General features: G+C 40.8%; 1 protein-coding gene across 8 annotated transcripts in view; it reads left to right on the forward strand.

Moving 5' to 3' along the window:
• SH3PXD2A (SH3 and PX domains 2A) overlaps nucleotides 1–21,274 on the forward strand; it is a 388,309-nt gene extending 367,035 nt beyond the window's left edge. For all 8 annotated transcript variants that reach the window (XM_043551930.1, XM_043551931.1, XM_043551932.1 and 5 more), the window contains 4 exons: nucleotides 1,251–1,585; nucleotides 2,809–2,858; nucleotides 6,496–6,615; nucleotides 6,766–21,274. In XM_043551930.1, coding sequence (XP_043407865.1) covers nucleotides 1,251–1,585; nucleotides 2,809–2,858; nucleotides 6,496–6,615; nucleotides 6,766–8,658 — 2,398 coding nt within the window. In that variant the 3' untranslated portion in view covers nucleotides 8,659–21,274. The remainder of the gene's footprint in view (nucleotides 1–1,250; nucleotides 1,586–2,808; nucleotides 2,859–6,495; nucleotides 6,616–6,765) is intronic.
• The last annotated feature ends 256 nt before the right edge of the window (nucleotides 21,275–21,530 follow it).

Consider the following 21,530-nt stretch of genomic DNA (forward strand, 5'->3'; position numbering starts at 1 on the left):
TAAGTCCAATAGCCTAAAAGAAACCTCACAGCTAATCTGACTCTTCCTGTCAAAGCTCACTCATGTGAAGGAGAATTACTTGACTATCCTTGTATTTTACCAGTCGCTTCTTTTTGCTTTCTAGTGAGTCTCGGTTTTTGTTATAGAAGCCTCAGAGCCCTGCCATTTTAACCTTTTATTTCCTGAGCACCAGGAATTTAATGGTGCCCGCATCCCCACTTACAGTTCAAGCATCTGCTCCAGGTACCTTGGGAGATTAAAGAGAGAGGGGTTTCACTGAGTTACTCTGGAGCAAGCTGGGGTTTCACTAGGGAAATCGGAGTTATCCACGTATTCCTCCCTGGAGCCTGATTGTAACCTGAAATCGCTGATGAAGTGTCAGTAATAACAGGAGTTAGAAAAAACACTTTCCCAAAAGGCCAGCTGTGGAAGAATGACAAACTTCAGCCTGGAAAGGTGTGAGCATATTTTGTATTTGGTCGACGTTCAATTTTTTTTTTTTTTCCAAATCATCCTTCAAATAGTCTCAGACTTACTATTTAAAAAAAAAAAATGTTACTCCAGTTTTGAGCCTGAAGTTTTTTCTAATCAAGTAGTTGCTCCATCTTTAAAATAGCATGAAGGCGGGCACAGTTCACACCTACTGGAGATAGGAGGCATTCTGTAAAATGCTTAATAGAGGATCAGGGGTATAAAGAAAATGGGAGCGAAACATACCCCAATACAGAGGGAATGCACAAGGTTGATGAAGGGCCTCTGCTTTGGGGTGAATGTCACCTTTGATTGTGATAACTTGTCCTTTGCATTATGGGCATGAGAGATGCAATTTGGAAGAAAAGAGAATTCTGTGTATACGATCTGTTCATTAACGTGGTGGCTATTCAGCACTTCCATGCTCAAAACAGTCTCTTTTTATCCCATTCCGTGTAAAAGCTGCCTGCAGCCAACCTACTACTGAATTTTCCCTTATGCCTCGGGAGTAAGCGTCTCTCTGATCTGGAGAGACCACTTCTCCTTGAAGCAACGGGTAACTCTTCTGTTAAAATAGTTCGCTGTTCCTTGCTAGCTGAGTAGACTGTGAGGTGACTAATTATAGAAAGTGGATGAGTTGAGACACCAAAAGCATAACACACAATCCAACATCTGGTTCTAAGATATCGTCTAAGTCATTTTTTGTCTTAGTCGTTGTATCTGGAAGGACTACAAAGGCCGGTCTGTGTGGTAACAATATTTTCTTTTAATATACGCAGGCATCTAGGTAAAGAAGGCTGGGCCCCAGCATCATACCTGAAGAAGGCTAAAGATGATCTTCCGTCTAGGAAAAAGAACTTAACTGGGCCAGTGGAAATTATAGGCAACATCATGGAGATCAGTAACCTGCTGAACAAGAAACCATCCAGCGACAAGGAAACCCAAGCAGAAAACGAAATGGTGGAATCCCACATAACAAAGAAAGAAATTAGCTTGCCAATCCTGTGCAATGACTCTAATGGCAATGCCATGATGACCTCAGACAAGCAGGCTTCGAAACTGGCTCAGGGATCCCCTGCTGTAGCGAGGATCGCACCACAAAGAGCTCAAATAAGTAAGACCAGAATGTATAGCTGGACTGCCATCATTTTCATAAGAATTCCTGATTTATCTTTGTGTGGGGGCCTGTGGCGTGTTACTTGCTGAAGGGGCCACACTGGAGTAGCCTTGCCCTGAGCCTGTAGAGAATAAGTTCAGTATAGAGCATGTTCCCTGAAGCAAGGGCTGCCCTCTTTACTGCACTGTGTCTACAAACATCTGTTACTTTGTCAGCCAGGAAGCTCGCTCATGTTGGTCCTATAAGGGAATAATTTATTTGCCTTCCTAGTGATAGAAGGAGATAAAAGAGCATAAGATAATGCATGGTCCACAGAACGCACAAGTATCACTGGGCTAGTGATAAAGCTGCAAGTACAGAACGGTACGAGGATTAATGTGCAGTGTGAGGAGTACGTCAGCAAGGTTGTGTGCGAGCGAAAGGAATCCGCTCACAGGGATTCCGTTGTAGGATCAGGACTCGTGTTTGTAGTTTTGTGGTGGTTCCAAGAAGTGTTCGTTCTCCAGCATCAGTACAGTTTCATCTCCCCGACCTCAGGACTATGCTTGGTACAGTAACATGTGTGAACTTCAAAATTGTTTTCTAGGACAAGTCCACTGGTTTCCTCATAGTAGGTTCTAAAGTGAGACCCCGAATAATAACTATTAAAACAGCACTCTGGTGACCAGAGCAGATGACTAGAAGTTGGGACACCTGGCTTCTGTTCCCCACTCCTTCATTTGTTTACTGTTCTCTTGGGGCAGGTCACTGTAACAGTTGTGCCTTGGCTGCTGCTTCTGTGAGATGGGACTAATGATACTGCCCAACCGTTGCAAAGAGCTTTGATATGTTGTGACTAAAACTGCAGTGTTAATGTTACTGTTCTAACGGATTCCTTTTACTATGGAAAACCTAGATACAGGGACAATTTCTCTGCTGGCCCAAGTCCAGTGAAGTCCATGGAGTTATTTCAGCAGAGAATACAGCCCAGTGTTATTTAAAGATTGTACAGTGGTAGCCTTTGAAAACTTGCTAAGGTTACCTCAGTAATCTCCAGTGGTCCCTTATACTTTTCTATACTCACTCTTAGAAATACTTTGATCACTGCAAATAATGGAACGTTCTAACAGCAATTACTAATTTAGCTATCTAGGACAGTTGGCAGCTTCAGAAAGCTTTTGCTTAGCACAACTTACACAGCTAAATAAAATTAACTTTTTAAACTTTTTTTTCCCCCATAGGCTCTCCAAATCTAAGAACTAGGCCTCCACCTCGGAGAGAATCCAGTCTGGTTTGTGGTTTTTTTTTTTATTCTTAAATATTGCGACGGTCATCTAGACACAAAGCTTTAGAGGAACCCCCTCTCCCCCCCCCCACACAGGGCTTCTGAAGAGATTTTTTTTTTTTTTAAAACACACGGCATATAATAGAGAATAAAATACACATTCTGGAATTTGCTCAACATTCATTGAGGACATTTTTCTGAGTCAGTGCATGTTTTGAAAAAATCTTGCTTCATATATAAGTGCTATTCTTGGTTGTGTGATTTTTTTTCTGTCTTTATTTTTAAATATTAAAGAGCAGCTATCACTTAAAATAACTCCAATTAGGGAGGTGTGAAACTGGATGGGGTGGGAGAAGCCTTGTTTATGAAAAATGTCATGATCTCTGTTTTTGTTTTGGGTCAATTTTGCACCCAGGAACAACTTTTTAATATAAATTCAGTCATATTGGGCTTTGTGTGGGAACATCCATGGAAAAATGTTCTTCATTTGGAATAAAACTGCCCTTTCAGTGTTTTATATACAAAGTTGAACGCCCAACTTTGTTTGGTGCTTTGTTCCCATAACTCCTACTGAGACCAACTGGACCATTAATAATTAAACATTAATAAGTATAATAGGATCAACCTTTGAAGGGATGATACTCGAGCTATAGAATGGTAACTGTAACTGTGCTCACATACTACAGTGGTGGGGCCATGTAGTTCAACTGGGAACAAAGTTTTTAAGTAACAGCCATCACATTTTCACTAGCCAACTACATCTTCCTGGGATTGTGGCATATTTCAGAACCATGCACAGAATATTGAGTGCATTGTGTAAACTTGCCCTGTTTGAATCCTTCCTTTTAAAAAAGGGCATAAGTACCAGCACTGAATGGCTCCAAATACAAGAGCATAAATAGTATTTATAGATTTTATTTATTTTTCCCCAATGGCTGTGATTTAGATAGGTACCTTACTAGAGAATGGCTTGTCCTCTTAAACCAGTGAAGTGGGCTTTTAGCAAGCTACCAGGGCTGGCATTTCCCAATGGAACAAAAGAACTGAATTGTTATGTTCCTCTTTTTTTGTTCATCTTTATGCCGAGATGAGCTTGCATGAAGGACCCTGTGTTCAGACCCTAATAAGAGCACCCAGCTAGGGTTCAAAGCACCCGAGTACAGGTACAAAGCACCCGAGTCTCAAGAACTGTTCTTTTGAAAAATGTGCAAATTTGAGAGCTGCTCTTATGAGATTTCTACCAACTCAGAATGAAATCTCATGAGACTTTGGACACACCAAACTAGAATATAGGCCCCTTTTTGTTTTTCATCCTATCATGAACAAAAAATTGTAGAAAGCAATCTCAGATTGGAACATTTTGAATCTAATTGGCCTAAATGTAAAAGGGGTTTGGATGCAAAGTTTTGGACCATCTTTAGTTGCTATGTCATATCAGTGTAACGTCCCTCATGACGACGAGGACCGATAATAAACCCTTGATTCTCTGAGCTTTCCCCCCCCACAGAGGGGTTGGTGGCCTGAGCGTTACTGAAATGCTTAGTCTTCCTGCAGCCCATAGTCTTGACTCTGCCCCTTTTATAATTCCAAAGTAGAAAAAATTGAGTTCTGGGGAGGAGTAAAACCTTAACGTCCTGTCTGCTGCACCTGGACGCTAAAGCGCCCACAGCTCTTTCAAAAGAGTAAGGACTTTCCCAATTACATTTTAGCCAAAATTGTCCCTTCCACCTTTCCTGCAGTGGTGCGCAGCATGCCTATAGCAGCTAGAAACTGCTGCCCACCTCCAAGGTGGCTACATTTTAATGCTGCAGCATCTGTTTAATCTTTAAGTCTGTTTGGCATCTTGTGGGAGGACAGGTGCTAGGGAAATGGGAATTATTAAAATTAGTTGTCCTGCTGTCTGGACTTGCAGAACTCAGGGCAGACGTATAAAAAGCAAAACTGTCTCCTAAATATGAGGAAGACCTAGTAACCCCATTAGACAGAAGTTACATCAATCAAATACTTTTGTTTGTAGCGGAGTCTCTCCTGCTCGGAGCAGGAGCAGAGTGAATTTGGATTCACTATGTAATGTGCAGCATTCAGCTCTTCCAATTCTTTTATCCTGTGTGTTGATCTCAGACTTCTCTTCTGAACATTTTATTAACTGAGAGCTCAGTATGGTTAATATTTACGCTGTTTTCCTCCTGACTTTTGTTTCCTTTGCACTAATTATTTCAATTAGTTTTTATTTTGGCAGGAATGCTGTAATTAACTCCATGTTAACAAAACACATGTGAAGCATCAAGTATGTTTGCTGTTTCCAATTAGCTCAGTTTAAATTCAGACCATTCTAAAATCTGAAGGCATGTTGTTATACTGCATCCTATGCTATATTTTAACGTGTACAGTGCTGAAATGCAGAATTGAAACATTGCTAGGCAAGGTTAATACATGGGCCAAAATGCCTCCGGCAGTTACGTTAAAATGATACATGTTTCTTACTATGAGGGTGGTTTAGAAATCAATGGGGTAGTACGTTAAGGTACAGTATTTTGCTTCCTTTCTTCAGTTTCCTGGCTCAGAATCTTGCTGCAACTATCTCAGTTGTCATCTTAACTATCTGTCACAATTCAGACCTGTGTGTGTAAGTCACATTTTTAATGTAAGGAGCAGATTTTGTCTTTAAAGAACCAAAGATCCCTTCCGGTTTTTTCCATCAGGACTCTTTTGTGCTTATTTAATAATGAGTCATGTCATTCCATAGAGTGTTACGCTAATCATGGACGGTGCAGATATATAGATGCTTAGAGGAATAGAATCTTTCCCAGTTTCTCTTTTTAAGTCTAAAATATGAGAGGAACCTAGTAAGATTGTCTATGGTTTTAGGGTTGGTTAATGATGACATCGGGGTTTGAACAAAATTGCTTGTTCTCCGTTACATAAAGAAATAGGGAGCTAGGGCCCCCATCCTGACATCCATCCAACTGCCATTGGCATTTTAGCTGAGTAAATCCATAAATTGTGATCCGGTTCAGTCAAGGGATACTTGTGGGAGGTGCTCAGGTTTTATGGTGAAAGACACAGATATGTATGTTTGTTTTTTCCTTTTTAATTCCAATTAATAAATAGCAATTATCAGCTTTTAGATTTTTACGTGCAGCTCTAGTTAATCTGGATCACTTACAGTTCTTGATATCTGGGAAACAGGTTCCATCTTGGGCCTGTTGTTGCACAAAATTTTCCATATGTATGTCCTCTGAAGCCATAGGTGGGTGAGGTGATATCTCTTCTTGGACCAACTTCTGTTGGTGAGAAAGAAGCTTCTGAGCTTACTCAGAGCTCTTCTTCGGGAGAAAGAGCTCAAGAAAAGCTCTGTGTGTAAGGTCAGAAGCTTGTCTCTCTATCTCAAACAGAAGTCAGTCCAATAAGAGATTATCTCACCCGCCTTGTCACTTTAATATCCTGGGACCAACACGGCTACAACAACACTGCAAACCTTTTGTTATAGAAAGCCTGGTGCTTATCGCTAGGAGGTAAATTAGGAGTAAGGAATGCCACTTGTTCAGCAGCATTGAAAAATGGCAAATCACTGTCCATGCTGACACATCCAGCCTCTTCTTGCTAGCTGCTCTCTAAACAAGACTTTCCTTTGTTGCCACAGGGCTTCCAGTTGCCTAAACCACCTGAGCCTCCATCAGTGGAAGTGGAATATTACACTATTGCAGAATTCCAGTCTTGTATTTCTGACGGAATAAGCTTTCGTGGAGGACAAAAGGCAGAGGTGAGCCTAAACAGTGCAACCGTACAAAATAATAATGCTTTGCAATGGTAGAGCATTGTACAAAATTAGATGATGGCTTGAAAGAAAAAAAAAATCCTAACCCGTTAACTCTCCTAACTAATGGCAGTGTTCATCATCATCATCTTCTAGGTTATTGATAAGAACTCTGGTGGCTGGTGGTATGTACAGATTGGAGAGAAAGAAGGGTGGGCTCCAGCATCTTACATTGATAAAAGGAAGAAGCCCAATTTAAACAGAAGAACCAGTACTCTAACCCGACCCAAGGTCCCTCCCCCAGCACCTCCCAGTAAACCAAAAGACGTGGAAGAAGGAACCGCTCCTGGGACTGTTTCATCAGGAGAAGTCCAGGACTCCCCACAAAAGCTCATATATGAAGAACCAGAGTATGATGTGCCTGCCTTTGGCTTTGATGCAGAGTCTGAGGTGAATGAGAGCCATGGAGATGATAGTTCCTTGGAAAAACGTCTGTTTCAGCCACTCAAGCCGTCCCCTGTCTCATCCCTGCAGAGGGCAAAGTTCAGAGTTGGCGAGTCTTCAGAGGATGTTGCTCGTGAAGAAGAGATCATCTATGAAAATGAGGGATTCAGACCTTATGTGGAGGACATTTCGTCATGTAAAGAATCTAGCGGAGATTCGGATTCCCAAAAAAGCTCCTCTCTCTCTCTAATCCGAAGAAACTCTCCATGCTCCAGTTCTCCCAAATCATCGCTCCTGAAGCTCAAATCTGACAAAAGCATTCAGCCCGATCTTGGAAAATGTCACTATTCCAGGAGTGACGAGGTAAAACCCAGATCAGCCTCAGACGTTGGCTTACGTAGCATGCCAAGAACAAGTGCGAAGAAGGAGCCTGGACAGAGCCCCTCAACCAAAGCAAAGCCAATGGTTAGACCTAAACCCTTCCTCAATAAGGCAGATTCTCAGAGCCAAGAAAAAATGGATATCAGCACTTTAAGGCGTCAGCTGAGGCCAACTGGGCAGCTCAGAGGTGGACTTCAAGGTTCGAGAAGTGAAGAGTCTGAAAGCCCTCCACAAATAGCTCCTGAGATCCAAGATGACTCCCTTAGAAGAAGCTCCACAGATCTCATTACATCTCCTTCCCATGCCATTTTCTGCTCTAACCATTCAGCCAAGACAGAGCAAGAGAATGAGACAAAATGTTTATATGTAACCACTGACTCTTACCAAAAGGTTCAGGATTCTGAACTCTGCTTCCCAGCAGGAGTGGAAGTGGAAGTGTTGGAAAAGCAAGCCAGCGGATGGTGGTACATGAAGTATGGAGATATGGAAGGGTGGGCTCCTTCCCACTACCTGGTACTCGCCGATAACCAACGACGAGAAGCCTCAGAGACCGACATCTCGCTGGCCAGGAACAGAAGAAATGAAAGCAAGTCAAATAGTTTGGAGAAAATAGAGAAAAGAGTTCAGGCTTTGAACACCATCAACCAGAGCAAAAGAGCAATGCCCCCCATTCCAAGCAAACCCCCTGGTGGCTTTTCCAAAACTTCAGGGGCTGTGAAAATGAGGAATGGAGTGAGACAGTTAGCAGTGAGGCCACAGTCTGTGTTCGTTTCCCCGCCCCCAAAGGATAATAACCTGTCATGCTCCCTGCGCAGGAACGAATCCTTAACTACTACAGACCACCTAAGGGCTGTCCGCCGGAATTCCTCTTTCAGCAGTGCGCGATCACAGCCCGGTGACTCGAAGGCAAAGCAGGCTGATCAATCAGGCATAGAGGGATTGGAGACAACCTGCAATCTATCCACTCAGCGCAATGGAATCCCAGTGTCCACCGTCCGGCCAAAGCCCCTTGAAAAATCTCAGTTCATCCACAACAACCTCAAGGATATCTATGTTTCCATTGCAGACTATGAGGGGGATGAGGAGACGGCAGGGTTTCAGGAAGGTGTTTGCATGGAGGTCCTGGAAAGAAACCCAAATGGTTGGTGGTACTGTCAGATCATGGATGGTGGGAAACCATTTAAAGGCTGGGTGCCCTCAAATTATTTGGAGAAAAAAAATTAATGTTGCAATATCTTTAAATTCCCTAATTTATACTGTTCCTGCTGTGTACATCTGAAAAAAATGCTATACCCACAAAATTTTTTTCCCGTGCTCTAGTTTGTGCAAAGGGACTGACTGATTAAGCTATGCTGTGTTTGCAGAGCTTTATGGGGTTAACATGGCCTGAAGGAATTTAAGCAAAGAAAAAGAAGATACAGCATAGTCAAACGCCCTTTTTTGGGAAGCTGTTGTTAATCTGTCTGTAACAGGGTATGATATCTCATCTTTCCTGTTGCTAATGGTGGGAAACCAAATGTGTGCCTTTGCGAGAGATACAAACTGATGCATCCACTTGAGGAAATCGTTGGGGGGAGTTTAGTGCCAAACTTAAACATTTTAGAATCTCTGCTTCCTCTCATCTCCACATGGAATATCCAGAAGTTTTTAATGTGTTTTCACAACTTTTAAGTGTGCAAAGTGAGTTGGAATTTGATTCTAAAATACAGAGGAGAACCCCAGCCCTTTCTAGAAGCTCAGATTTTTCACTCTTCTCAACAGTCAATTTCAGCGTTGGAGCCTTTTCATCGTGGAGAGATTTGGTCTCTGACTTCAACCGCGGTTTGTCATTATTACTAAACCTCAGAAATGACATTCAGGAGGCATTGGGGTTTTTTTGTGTTTGTTTTTGGGGTTTTTTTGCTGCCTTTTGTTCTCTCTCTGGGCTCTTGAGCTGAGACTCCGGGTGTTCTTATGGCCTGTAGGGCTACCAGGTGCTTGCAAACACACCACAAAAACAAACCTATGGACGCAATTTTGTGAACAATGATTACTTTAAATACTCCTTGTTTAGTTCAGTGTGGTGACTCCTGCCAGGAGATCCAGGTTGATTCTCTTTCCTGAGCTGGATTTTTCCAAATTGTCACAATTTTTAAATATTCAAAATATCCCTGCGGCCTCAAAGAAGAAAAGCAATCAAATGTGTTACTCCTGTTTTCACTGTCCAATACAAATTGGGAGCACATTCACAGGACCCACAAAGCTGTAAGTTAGAAACAGCCATAACCTGTTGCAGCATCAGTGTTTACAAAGGGGGCGGTGGAGAAGCCATTGAATTCAGTCTGCACAATTTTAATTTGTATATTTTGGGGGAGTTGTTTTTGTGTCTTTCCTGTGCATTCTGGGTATTTTTTTTAACTGTGCATTGGTTTACCAAAAAAGCCTTTTTTTTTTTTTTTTTTTCTTTAAGTGAAAACTAAAGTAGGAGTCAATTTTGTGATTGGATTCCCACTTGAATCCAAAAAGTACATTTGTACTGCAAAGAACACATGGGATTTTCAAGCTCAAAGAGAGATCTAATAACAAAGCAATTAGGGCTACAATGTGACTAACCAAAAAGCTGTCTCACCCCCTCCTCCCCCCCACTTTTCCTTCGTGTTATTTATAACTGTAATGCTTTACAACGTGACACATGGGTGGTGGGGCGGGGAATATACAACCATTTGGAAAGGGCATGGATTACAGACATGTTCCTGAGGTAGCCAGCTATTGTACTGTAAGCATCAGCCACTATAAATCCATACTGTACTTGAGAAAGTCTTGCTTTTAGCAGTTTAATGGGCTCGTTAACCATTTAAGTGACGATCAATATCCAGTTTCTTTAAATAAGAGGCAGCATTTTTGTGTCCTGTTTTAAAGGGGAAAAGTCAATTATTTCACTGCTGGTGTATTACACACATTGATACATGCCCTTTTATTTTCCAGCCAAACTTCATGCCAATTATCATTTGGCATTGGGAAGATAAAGGGTCTGATGATTTAGTTAGCTGGAACCCAACCTGATGTGGGGCCTAAAATAGCACAGTATTGAGTGTGTTATAGGGAGTGTTTTCTCTGCCAAAAAAAAAAAAAAAATACACAATTTAAAAGTTGTTCTCGTCTTTATTTTTTTGTGATTTGGGGTTTTTTAACTAATCACCACGAAAACTTTGAGGGAAAGAGGCCTACAGTTGACATGACTGACGCCCATTTGCTAGCTGAAAAACCATTACGTTGCAATCAAAGGCTGTGAATGGAGTTCTGTTGAAAGAGTTATGTCCACGAGTAATGGTGGGGGCGGGTGTTCTACTCAGATCCAACGTAAGTTGTGACGGGGAGGTGTATCTACACTACAGCCCATATCAAAATGTGTAGAGTCCTCTCTCTACCTTACGTTTTACTATATATATGTATATACCCAGTTAACCACATCTTACTGGATGTCTATCTGAGGCGCTGCAGTCCCATCTCTCATGCTTCTGTCCATTTTTAGTTGTACTAATATGGTAGCAGTCATTAAAGACTGCTGGAGCTGTTGTGAGATTATAATAGAAGTATTCTATTCTTCTGCTGGACAGTATTAAATAGAGCAATACATAGTTATCTGCTAGATTGCAGTACTAACAGTAGTGACTTAGTGACTTGTGTAATGTTATTTTGATTTACTTTAACAATAATGATGCGGAAGTGGTTCATTATTTTGAATTAATGCACTTTAACAATAAAAAATCCAAAATGGAAGTCAACACAGCAAACTAAGTGCATTATTTAAAGGTGCAGTATATAATTGTTCATTTTTTTAAAAAAGCATGTATTTATTAAAATTAATTTATAATTATTTAAAAATATGCTAAAGTTTTGTTTTGACAGCACTTTCATGCTGTCATCTCCTGAGGAGACAAAAAACACAGCTCCCAATACTTCTGCATTGAGCCACTGAACTCTCAAAATACAGAACAGCATGACTTGAGTTCTTGCCAAGAGAAAGAGAGACACATTTCTGATTAGAGAGCAATTTAGGAATATTCAGATTGTATCCAACAAAGGAAAGGCCACAGATGCAAAGAATCTCTGAGTGGGAGGAGACCTCTGGTGGGGCCATTGGAGCCTGCACTGGGACTGGATTGATTTCATTAACCCTAATTTTCCCCTTTCTGTGTGGGTGGCAGGATAGCTTTGAACACCTCCTCGAGCCTGAGTCCTGAATGAGGTTGTGGAATTACTGAGGTGATCAAACCCCGCTGTGACCTGGTGGTACTTACAGGCTCAGGCCATTGGAATCGGGGCCATTGTTAAACTTTGTAACTAAAGTCATTGTGTCGCATTCCTCCCTCTCTGCCAGTACACTAAATACTTCCCACTGCACCTTAAACCAGAGTTTGCTTGTTCTGTCCTAACTGAGGGACTTGGTTTGGTCTTTGTCTTTGTGGGTACGTTGTGCCCAGCCAGTTATCAACAGCACAGTTGGCTGTGGTGTAGAATCTTTGACATCAACAAGGTACAAAAAAATATCAGTACCTGCAAATGCTGGTGTCTTGCGCGGGTTTTCTCAAGCATCAGTTCTGCTCAACAACAACTGATGATGATTACTCCTGTGAAGCTTCTTTCAGATTTCATAGGAGAAGGCAGAGCTGAGCAGGTCAGATTCTGTGTAACACAGCCCCCGCCCCGTAAAAACTACACACACGTACGCCCAACAGAATGGAAAGTGACAGATGCACTTGAATCTAAATGAGAGAGTTTGTGGCTCAGAAATGAATCTGAGCCACATAAACGTCAGATCCAGATTACCCGCTATTCGGGAATGACCAGATCTAGGCTTCACTTGAATTCAATGGTTGTGTCATAATTTTCAGGTTAAAAGGATGTTTTACAAAAGCAACAACGTTAGTCTAAGTACTGTTGTCACCAAACTTCCCTCCCCCACTTTAAGAACACTGGACCTGAAAGAAATTAGAGAAAGATGTGTCGAGTTATATATTTGATGACAGCACTTTTTGTGTAGTCAGATTCACTGTTTCCCTGTGTAGCCAGCTATTTTCCCCTCGTGATTAAGATCTTTCATAAAGTGACAGAGGAAGGAAGCTCTCTCCCCTCCCTCCCCCCCCCCCAAAAAAAAAAAAAAAAAAAAGGAAAATTTGATTGTAAAACAAAAACTGCCAGGGTGACTTGGGGAAGACGAAGGAAGAGTTTATGGCCCTTTAATTTTTTTTACTGAATTTACCAAAACTGACACTGTGACACTGAACAATTTTTAAATGTATATGTGAACCTCACTTTATAACAGTAAGTACATAATTCCCTAGTGGTGGTTTAAAAAAACTTGAAGCAAGTTAAAAAAAAAAAAAAAAAAATCTGGGGAGCTACTGAAGTATTTTGTGGAGTCAGAGTGCCCTCTTGTGGTAGGAGGAGATGAGTGCTGCCATTCTATTGGGCTAAATGATTGCTTTGATCATGCAGCCATGCTTTCCAAAAAGTGATATGTGAAAATTGAACCCCCAAAAGTCCAAAATGCAGTTCAATTATACCAAATTTACAAATGTGAAATGTTTTGTCTTGCTGTATACTGCAACTTTAATAATAATGAGCACTTCTGAGTTTGTTATTGAGGTTTATATAATGCCTGAAAAGCTTTCTTAATCCCCAAAAGAATTTTTCCAAATTAACATTTTTAAAAAAAATTTTAGCCTTACCCACGTAAAGGTAGTTCCTATTAATTGGCTTAACCTTTATGCCTTGCAAAATGTGCATTTAATATAAATATACCTGACTGATTTTGTTTGTAAAACCCAATCTCAATGCAAAAGACGTTAAATATAAACTACCTGGTATTTTAACTGATACTTATTCATATGTATTGATTACAAGTCGTCTTTTTAAAAAAAAAAAAAGTGTACCATAGTTTGAATTTTAGCAAGGATTCGATAACTAAAGGCCAAACTTTGCTCATAGTTGAACTGGTGTAAATGGCATTGCTCCATATTTACACTGGCATAACTAAAATCAGAATGTGGGCCTCAAATGATTCCTTCTATAGCAATGCTATAGTTCTTGACGAAGGCATTATATAATTTGTTTTAATCACTTTCAGATCTTAGTGCAGCATATGTTATTGTAATATATATTCATTGCTTTCCTCAGTTAAAAAGAAAGTTACTGCTTTTATCATTTAGGAGAAACACAAGGGAATTTGGTAAAGCATTCATTATGTTCATGTTACTCGTATTAACAGAGTAGAATGTATACTGTTTAATTTTAGGCCTTTTTAGGCAGCTTTTTAATTCGTATTTTGCTGTGTTGTATCTTACTAATGTTTTTATTACATTTTCCCCCCAAATACTCTGCATTCTCAAGAAAAAAAAAATCCAATGAGTGGATAAGTGCAATATTCACAGAATAAACAGGCCCCTCATCCAGGACTTGGAGTGGAGCGCACAGTGTGAAACATCTGTAATTTTAAGTCATGCACTCTTAAGAAAACTTTGGAAGAATCGGAAGGGGGGGGGGGGGTCAGTTGGAAGGAAATACAACTCGGGTACATATGGATTGTTGACTGTTGGGTTTTTTATAGAATGACTGTTTCATAAGCAAAACACCTATTAGCAAAAATGCAGGGATTATATGTGCATGTTGCAAGAGCTATGGATGGAATATGCAAGAATGCCCTTAATTAGGCATGATACCTGTATTACCCTTTAAACACATCCTTGTATCATCTATGCCTGATCTTTCTCTTTTTCCAGTACATATTTTTTTCAGCAAATTCCCCATGCTAAACTTCAGAATTTATGGTAATTTAGAAAGGGATAAAATTTTTCATGGTTTAGGCCTAGGTTCCAATAGTCTCCTGTCCTTTGTGTTTATTAATCGGCCGTGTGACTTGCAAAAATTTCTTCTCCCTTCTTATGGAATTCCACAGTGGGACTGTTGCATTGAAACAGGAATGTTCACATTTTGATTTCCTATTCTGATGTGCAAAAATAAAATCCGTTTGTACAAATTAATAATTTTTGGATCTTAAATTTTGACACGCTTCCTTTTTGAAATTTCCAATTCAGGTTTTCAATCTGGGGGACTATTTTGAGTGGCAAGTGAACTCACTTTCACCCAAAATAGCTCTAGTTTCAAATAAACTGCAAAATCTTATATCTTTGCAAAACTGGATTATTTTCACTAAGTTCAAATGAAATGCGAAAACCAGAGCTTCGGGCTCTCAGACTTCAGTGAACATATTTCATATTGTCCAGGTTAATACGCTTGGGGGAATTGCACTGCAGCTTAGTCTCCCCCCCCCCCCGTTCACTGTTGCCCTGCTGTTACTTAAGCTCTTCTCAGAAGCTTGTCATGTTGTAGGCGAGTCCTTTGCATTTAAACAGCAAAACTGAGCTCAGCTGACCATCTCCTTCCAGATTCCTGTAGGTATCTTCTTTCAGGACAGGAACTAAGAGCTTAACTGAGTAACCTCATTTCAGTTTATGGGGCGAGCTCTTGAGTCTCCTCTCACACTTTCCATACATCAAGAGTAACTCCCGTGCAGTTACCCTGAAATAAAACCAGTCTAACTAAGAGAGTCAGGCCCGGAGGACGAAGCCTTAACGTAACTCAGCTGTTTTACTTTTTTGGTGGGAATATCTTCCCCAGAACTTCAAAGCACAATTGAGACTCTGATTCGAACGAAGTGCTAACAAGGTGACATACAATGACCCCCTTCACAGGTGGTTGTAGTTAACACTTGAATATTGACTGGAGTTCTGCTGCTAGTGGCTGGTGTCCTCTCCCCTTAGAAATCCAGGCGACTGGCCGACGGCTGGAGAAGGGGTTGCTGTATATAACTTTGGCATTTAATAGGTACGGATTGGATGACCTGAGAACAAACGTGTGTCTGTGTAAATTAGTTTACATTTTTGTTTTAGGTTTTTGGTGGCGGCAGAGAGAGAAACAAGGCAGATGTTTGGAGAGCTTGTCTTTTAAATGTTTCATGGCCCTGGCGTCCATGTCGCAGTGCCTGTGTTTTGTCTCTGTCGTCCATCTATACATCTCAGTATTTGTTTTGTTTAATTATAATCTCCGGATCACGTACTGTACACAGGGCCTGATCATGAGTTCACTGGAGCTCACGGGAGTCTTTTCGTTGACTTCAGAAGGCTTGGGATCAGGCCTATAGGTTCCTGTTTTTCCACCTCCTCAGACCCAACTTGTAACCAAATGCCGAGTCTTCTGTAGAAACAGGCGTCCATAATTGCTACCAAGTTAGATCCCTCATTTTTTTTGGAGGGGCTTATGTAAATTGTGTGTGTGTGTGTGTGTGTGTGTTTGTATGCGTGTGTGTTGTGATTGGGAAATCGTTTTCACTAATATCCTCACTATAGGAGCCCAAGTTCTGCTGTTTTCTGGAGGAAAACTCCTGTTGAAATAAAAAGCCTGCCCCATTGGGAATTTTCCCATAGGGACTGTTGGGTCAGGCTGAACATGGGCATAGGCAGAATAAATTGGTCTCTTCCATTTTAGATTCACAGGGCTGGGCTGGTCCCACACAGGGTGTTCATAGTTTGTTCTTGCATTCAGGTAGCTTTAATTCTAGTTGGAGAGTGCAATTTAAATAAATAAATGGTTTTAAAGCTTCACACTGGCGTTTTACAGACCTGTCCTTTTGCAGCATAAGCCACTGCTGTCCTGTGTTGAGACTCCTGTTTGTTACTGAATCAAAACAAGGGTTGATTGGGGGTGGGGGTAGGGGCGGGGAGAGAATAAGAAGAATAATTTGTTAAGAGACAATAGAAGTAACTGGACAATGGTAGTGGCGGGAAAAAGAGAGGTGAAAAATAAAGATAAAATTTGAACCAGGGATGTTTCTTCTTAAGGCCATAAATTATTGGGTTTGACACTGCAGGTGCTTTCACTTCGTATTTTTTTTAAATATATCACTGCTCTGGGTTATACAGTATGATTTATTATTGCCCAATGTTCAGTTTCACACAGCATGATAAAATATGACAACCTCTATCCTGAAGTTCATGATCCGCTGAGGTAAGACAAACGTGTTCTGCATTTGTTTTAATCAAGGAGCCTTGTGCATCTGGGAGATCTAGATAATGTTGAGGTTCATCAGAAGGTCAAAGCTGGCAAGACGGTCTATTCCCAGATCCATTGAGAGCAGCCTTTAACCCGGCAGTCCCTTTTCGTACTGTTGTGAAATAGACCGCTGCTAGTGACGCTGCTGGGAAATGTCTGAGGTTTTTATAGCTTGTACATTGTGATCTTGCTCTTCTGATACAGGAGGATTAGCTGGTTACAAAGGTAGCTGCTTCTCTTGTTCTCTTCTCCCTGCATAATTAAGGGTGTGAAAACCAGTTGGCATTTGGGAATCTTTCTGAAATCTCTAGAACTTACGCTTCTAATATTTACTTTTAATTTTAGGTTGCCCCAGTTATTTCATCTGTAGCTGTAACCCCTTGACTTCTACAGATCAGTGTAATCTAAAAACTCCTAAGCACTTGGCAGCCTTCACTATGCAAACAGTTAAATTCTTATTTGAAAATTATTCTTGTGCTGTTTCTGCGGTCATCCAGGAAACAAACGGCAAGAACAAATATCCATGAGTCAGTTCAGAACTTGAACTTCAAATGTGCCAAATTATGTTCTGAATCTAGAACTTGTAACATTCAAGTAGGGTCAATTTCTTCCACTCTAGAAGCAGCCATCTTCCTGAACCAAAAAACTCTAATTGTCTCATGAATACATCTTAATAGGGGCAGTTGAAAAAGGAGAATGAAAAACAATATATAAACACAAAGTGATTGGTGGAACGATTGATTACCAATGTTTTTTCTTATTAAACGACAAATCCAGAAAAGGACCAAGTTACTAATTGTTTCCATTCTCTAGGCAATTTCTCAGTTTTATGAGGTACTGGATAAGCATGCTAAAAAGGGGGGGGGGGGGAATTACTTGTGGTGAATTTGGGTGTAAGGAGTATTTTTGGAAGCATGGTCTGTCTCTCACTGCACTTGCTTTTTTCTGTTCTGGGAATCTGCATTGAGAGTTACACGATCTCTGGATTGTGTACAGAGTAGCTGCAGTTTTGTTGGTTGTTTCTTCTGACTTGATTATCCAAGTGTTCAGTCGTTAATTTCTTGTCACTCATCAAAATACTCTCTTCTTATTTTGCAGTTGTTTAATTGCAAACAGCATCTGTTTGTTACCATAGATGGCAATGTTTTGAAGAGGATTAAACCTATAATCCTTCCATTCTCAGGACTTAAAATTTTGTTTCTACCTAAATGAGTCTCACCAGCAACCTGATCGCCTGCTTGTGTTGACTTTGAGAATTAGGCCAGAATTTTTTGACTTGGTTTCCTAAATCCATATGTAGGTATCTAAATAAGTGGGCTTGTTTTCAGAAGTACTAAGCAGCCAACATTCCCATTAAAATCAGTAGGAGCTGTGGGAGATCAGTAGTTCTGAAAATCCGGACTCTAATTTGGGTGCCTAAGTGTCTTGATAAATCAAGGCCATAAAGCACATACTTAACTTTAAACATGGGAGTGCTCTGATCGACTTCAGCGTTGCCTAGGCACGTGCTTACGTTTGAGTATTGACATATCCTGTTCAGTCCAGACATAAATGTAGCGTTAGGCATCCAAGTTTGAAAATGTGAGCAAGTCTAAAAGTCCGAATGCAGTGTGGGGCTCCGTTGTAAACACCAAGCTGTGATTTTGTAGGTGGCTGACGTTCTGAATGTGACAATAATTATTGGGCACTGCAGTGTACGGATCTAGGTTTCCATTGACTGATGGGTGGGAATGTAACCATCTGCGAGAGAGAGGCTTTGAGAGTATGTTGGTGGCAAGAGAGAGAAATGTGTGGCTGGTCCTGGTGTGTGGGGTAGAGCTGATTTATTTTTTTTGTACGTGGAAACAGTTTTGTTTGGAGTTTTCTTGAAGCTGATGTGGTTTCTGTTGCAGTATAAATGAAAGAGAAGAATTGAGACTTTTAAAGAGAGGATGAAGACGGGAGTTAATTCAGCTTGTTTTGGGAGAGGTGAAGTAAAGTGATGATGGTATTTACTGTTCATTCCCAAGGGAGGAAGAAAAATACAGGAGAAGCCATTCCTCAAGAAATAACGTTGGGCCAGATTCACTGCTGGTCTGTAGTAGCAGAGTTTCACCTGCTGGTGAATAATGCCTATTAAGTAATATTTGATCTCTTAATGCCCCATCTTGATCCTATGGAGTTGATGGGTATTTTGATATTGATGTTAGTGGAATTAGCAGTTGCCCCATAATGTTCTGTAGCACGGGTTGGAGCTTGACCTAGAAGTGGTCAGTGCATTGTTTTGTTTTCTTTTGATCACTTGCTGGAGATGGAACTGTTTGTGCAGCAGACCTGCTTCTACAATAGTGACTTGCCAGGTGGAAACAGTTTGCAACAGTGTGTCCATTAAATTGATTTCCCAACTGGTAAATCAGTTGTGATTTATAGAAAGTACCTCTGCCCCCACCCCCACCCCACAACACACACACAAAATCCTGTGATTAAATGTACTTCACAGGTGGTGTCACCATTTGCTAACGATGATGATTTTTGAAATGGTGACTGTGAAACACCCTCTCAGTCGCTATCTGAATTGACAGAAAACTAAAGGCCTATTTGATCAGTCTTCAAGTCTGCCTTTTAAACACCTTGGTATAGAGCACTGAGTTCTGATCAGCAAAGAGAAATTTGTTTTACCTCCAAAGAACAAGGACTGCATCCAAAGTGGAAAATTGACTTTATTTTTTTTGCCAAGTAAATGTTGTTTCTCTTCCCTCTGTGGTTTAGTGCCGGCCAGTCAGTGAGCATGCTTTATCCAGTGTGATATTCTAATGAGAAGTCATTTAGTTGGTATGGGTCCGATTCTGAACACGTGGATCTCTGCCAGGTAACTCCCACTGAAAGGCATAGTGATATTCTCATTGTTCTGCTCTGGCTGCGAGCAAGGTGGCAATAGCCCTGCCTCTCGTAAAACATGATGCTTGTATAGTCCATGCCCATCAGGTGGCCTTGATTTTTAGCCTTTATTCTTCCTGGCTCACCTTAACTGTCTGAGAGCTGACTTCCTCGTCATTTCTTTACTGGATATGATACAAATCAAGCATATTAACTGCGATTGGAACTATGAGGTTCAAACATTTTTGCAGCTAAGGCTACAGGGTTCAGCCGATCTTCAGGCATGCAGCTGGCCTGTGTGGGACTAAGAGGTGCAGTAGATGTAACATTTGCCTCCTTTCTTTTATCAGGTTTTTGATTGTTAGTCACAAAATACATCTTGCCAAGCAGTACCTGGCCAATTCCTATTGCAATTCTTTTTGGATAAGCAGTGTTCGTGTGTTCACTTTTCTAGCAGAATGTCTTCTGGAACAGTCAAGTGAAAATGTGTTTTATTCATTTAACAATTAAAACTCTAGGTGCATTACTTATTAAATGAAGAATATATAAGCCATATTATCTGTCAAAGAGAGTCCAAAACATGCCAGATGGCAACTATTGTGTATGTGAATACACATGCCAGAAATTTCAGACTGGTGTTGCCTACGGTTAGATTCCTAAATCCATATTTGGGTATCTAATACCAGCTTGATCTTTCAGAGGTGCCGAGCACCTTCAGCTTCCATTGAACACGAGTTGTAAGTGCTCAGAACCTTTTGAAAATCAAGTTACTTCTATTTAAGAGCCTAAATGCAGGGCCATCAGTCTGAAAACGTTTGTTTTGGCCATGATAATCCTAAAATATGGCAGTCTGGGTTATGGACCCAGATTCCTCCAAGAAATATCATAAATCAAAATGATCATGTCCTGTACCATAATAGTGCCATCTTTGGCATCTGTGTATTTGATTTTAGTGGAAAGCCCTAAGCCATGCAGCTCCATATTGTGTGTCTATCAAGAATGTCCAGTCAGGGTTTGGAATAAATGATGCCTGATAAACAAATGTCTCCGTCTGAAGTATCTGGGCTAAATCTTCTGAATTGCCCAAAGGAGCCAAACTGTGCTGCTTTTCCAGGCTTCTGCCTCCCTCATCTAGTAACCTGTGCTGTCAGGAGGGATGGCAGGATGCTGATGGAAGAGGAAAACTGCACACCCAAGCTGTTGTCAGCCCTTTCTCAGCTAAAGTTTGGAGCAATTTAGGCCATCTGCAGTGTTAGAGCAGAATCAGGACTCGTGGAGAACATTGGCATGTCCTATTGTACAAAGCTACAGACCCTTCCGAGGCTTTGCTTATACTGTCTTGACTGATGGTTATCGTTTGCATGCACTGTTCCATCAGAACAGCAGCCATCTCCGCACCCGTGCATGATTAGCAGAGGCTTGTGAGGGACTTCCAAAGTTTTAGGGCTGTCTTCTCAGTTTTACTACAAGTTCTTGCAGTGTGAAACTACAATATTTAATGTCTCAGGCAGAGAGGGCTTGCTAAGTAGACTGTACTTGTGGTCATCTCCCAGTTCATTGATAGCTTGGACCAAAGGTGGTGCTAAATATCTTAATATTTGTAATATTTATGTTGTCTTTAAGTATTTTATCACAAAGATGCAGTGTCCTTTTAAAGAAATCTACCCCTTGGTTTTAGGACCTTGCAAAACCCCTGAGGGACTTTCAGGGGTCAGGGTTGTTGCTTATTAAAATTTGAGCAGGCTTTCTGTATTTTGAGGGCCAGTGGGGGAAAGGATGCTCTGTCTTCAAATGCTTGCAGATTGTAAGATTTGATTTGTGATAATTTTTTTTGTATTTTGTTTACATCTCCTCTTATATGCCCTAAGAACAAAAATAAAGTTTTTTTTGACCATTTTGTGTCCCCGATGTGGTTTTTCCCCCCCCCATTGCATTTTTATTGTTACTGAACTCACTGTATTCATGAAAGTAAGGACAAATTCTGCTAATACATTCCTGCAATGGCAAAACCTGGTCTATTTCCGACTTGAGTAGATAGTAGGTTGGCTTGCGATACTGACAGTCCCAGCAGTTTGGTGATGTGAAGTAGCCACTATTCTTCCTTTTCCTCATCTTTAGACTGTCTCCTTCCTGACTCACTAGGATGTAAT

Source organism: Chelonia mydas, chromosome 7, assembly GCF_015237465.2.
Source record: "Chelonia mydas isolate rCheMyd1 chromosome 7, rCheMyd1.pri.v2, whole genome shotgun sequence".
NCBI classification, from domain to species: Eukaryota; Metazoa; Chordata; order Testudines; family Cheloniidae; genus Chelonia; species Chelonia mydas.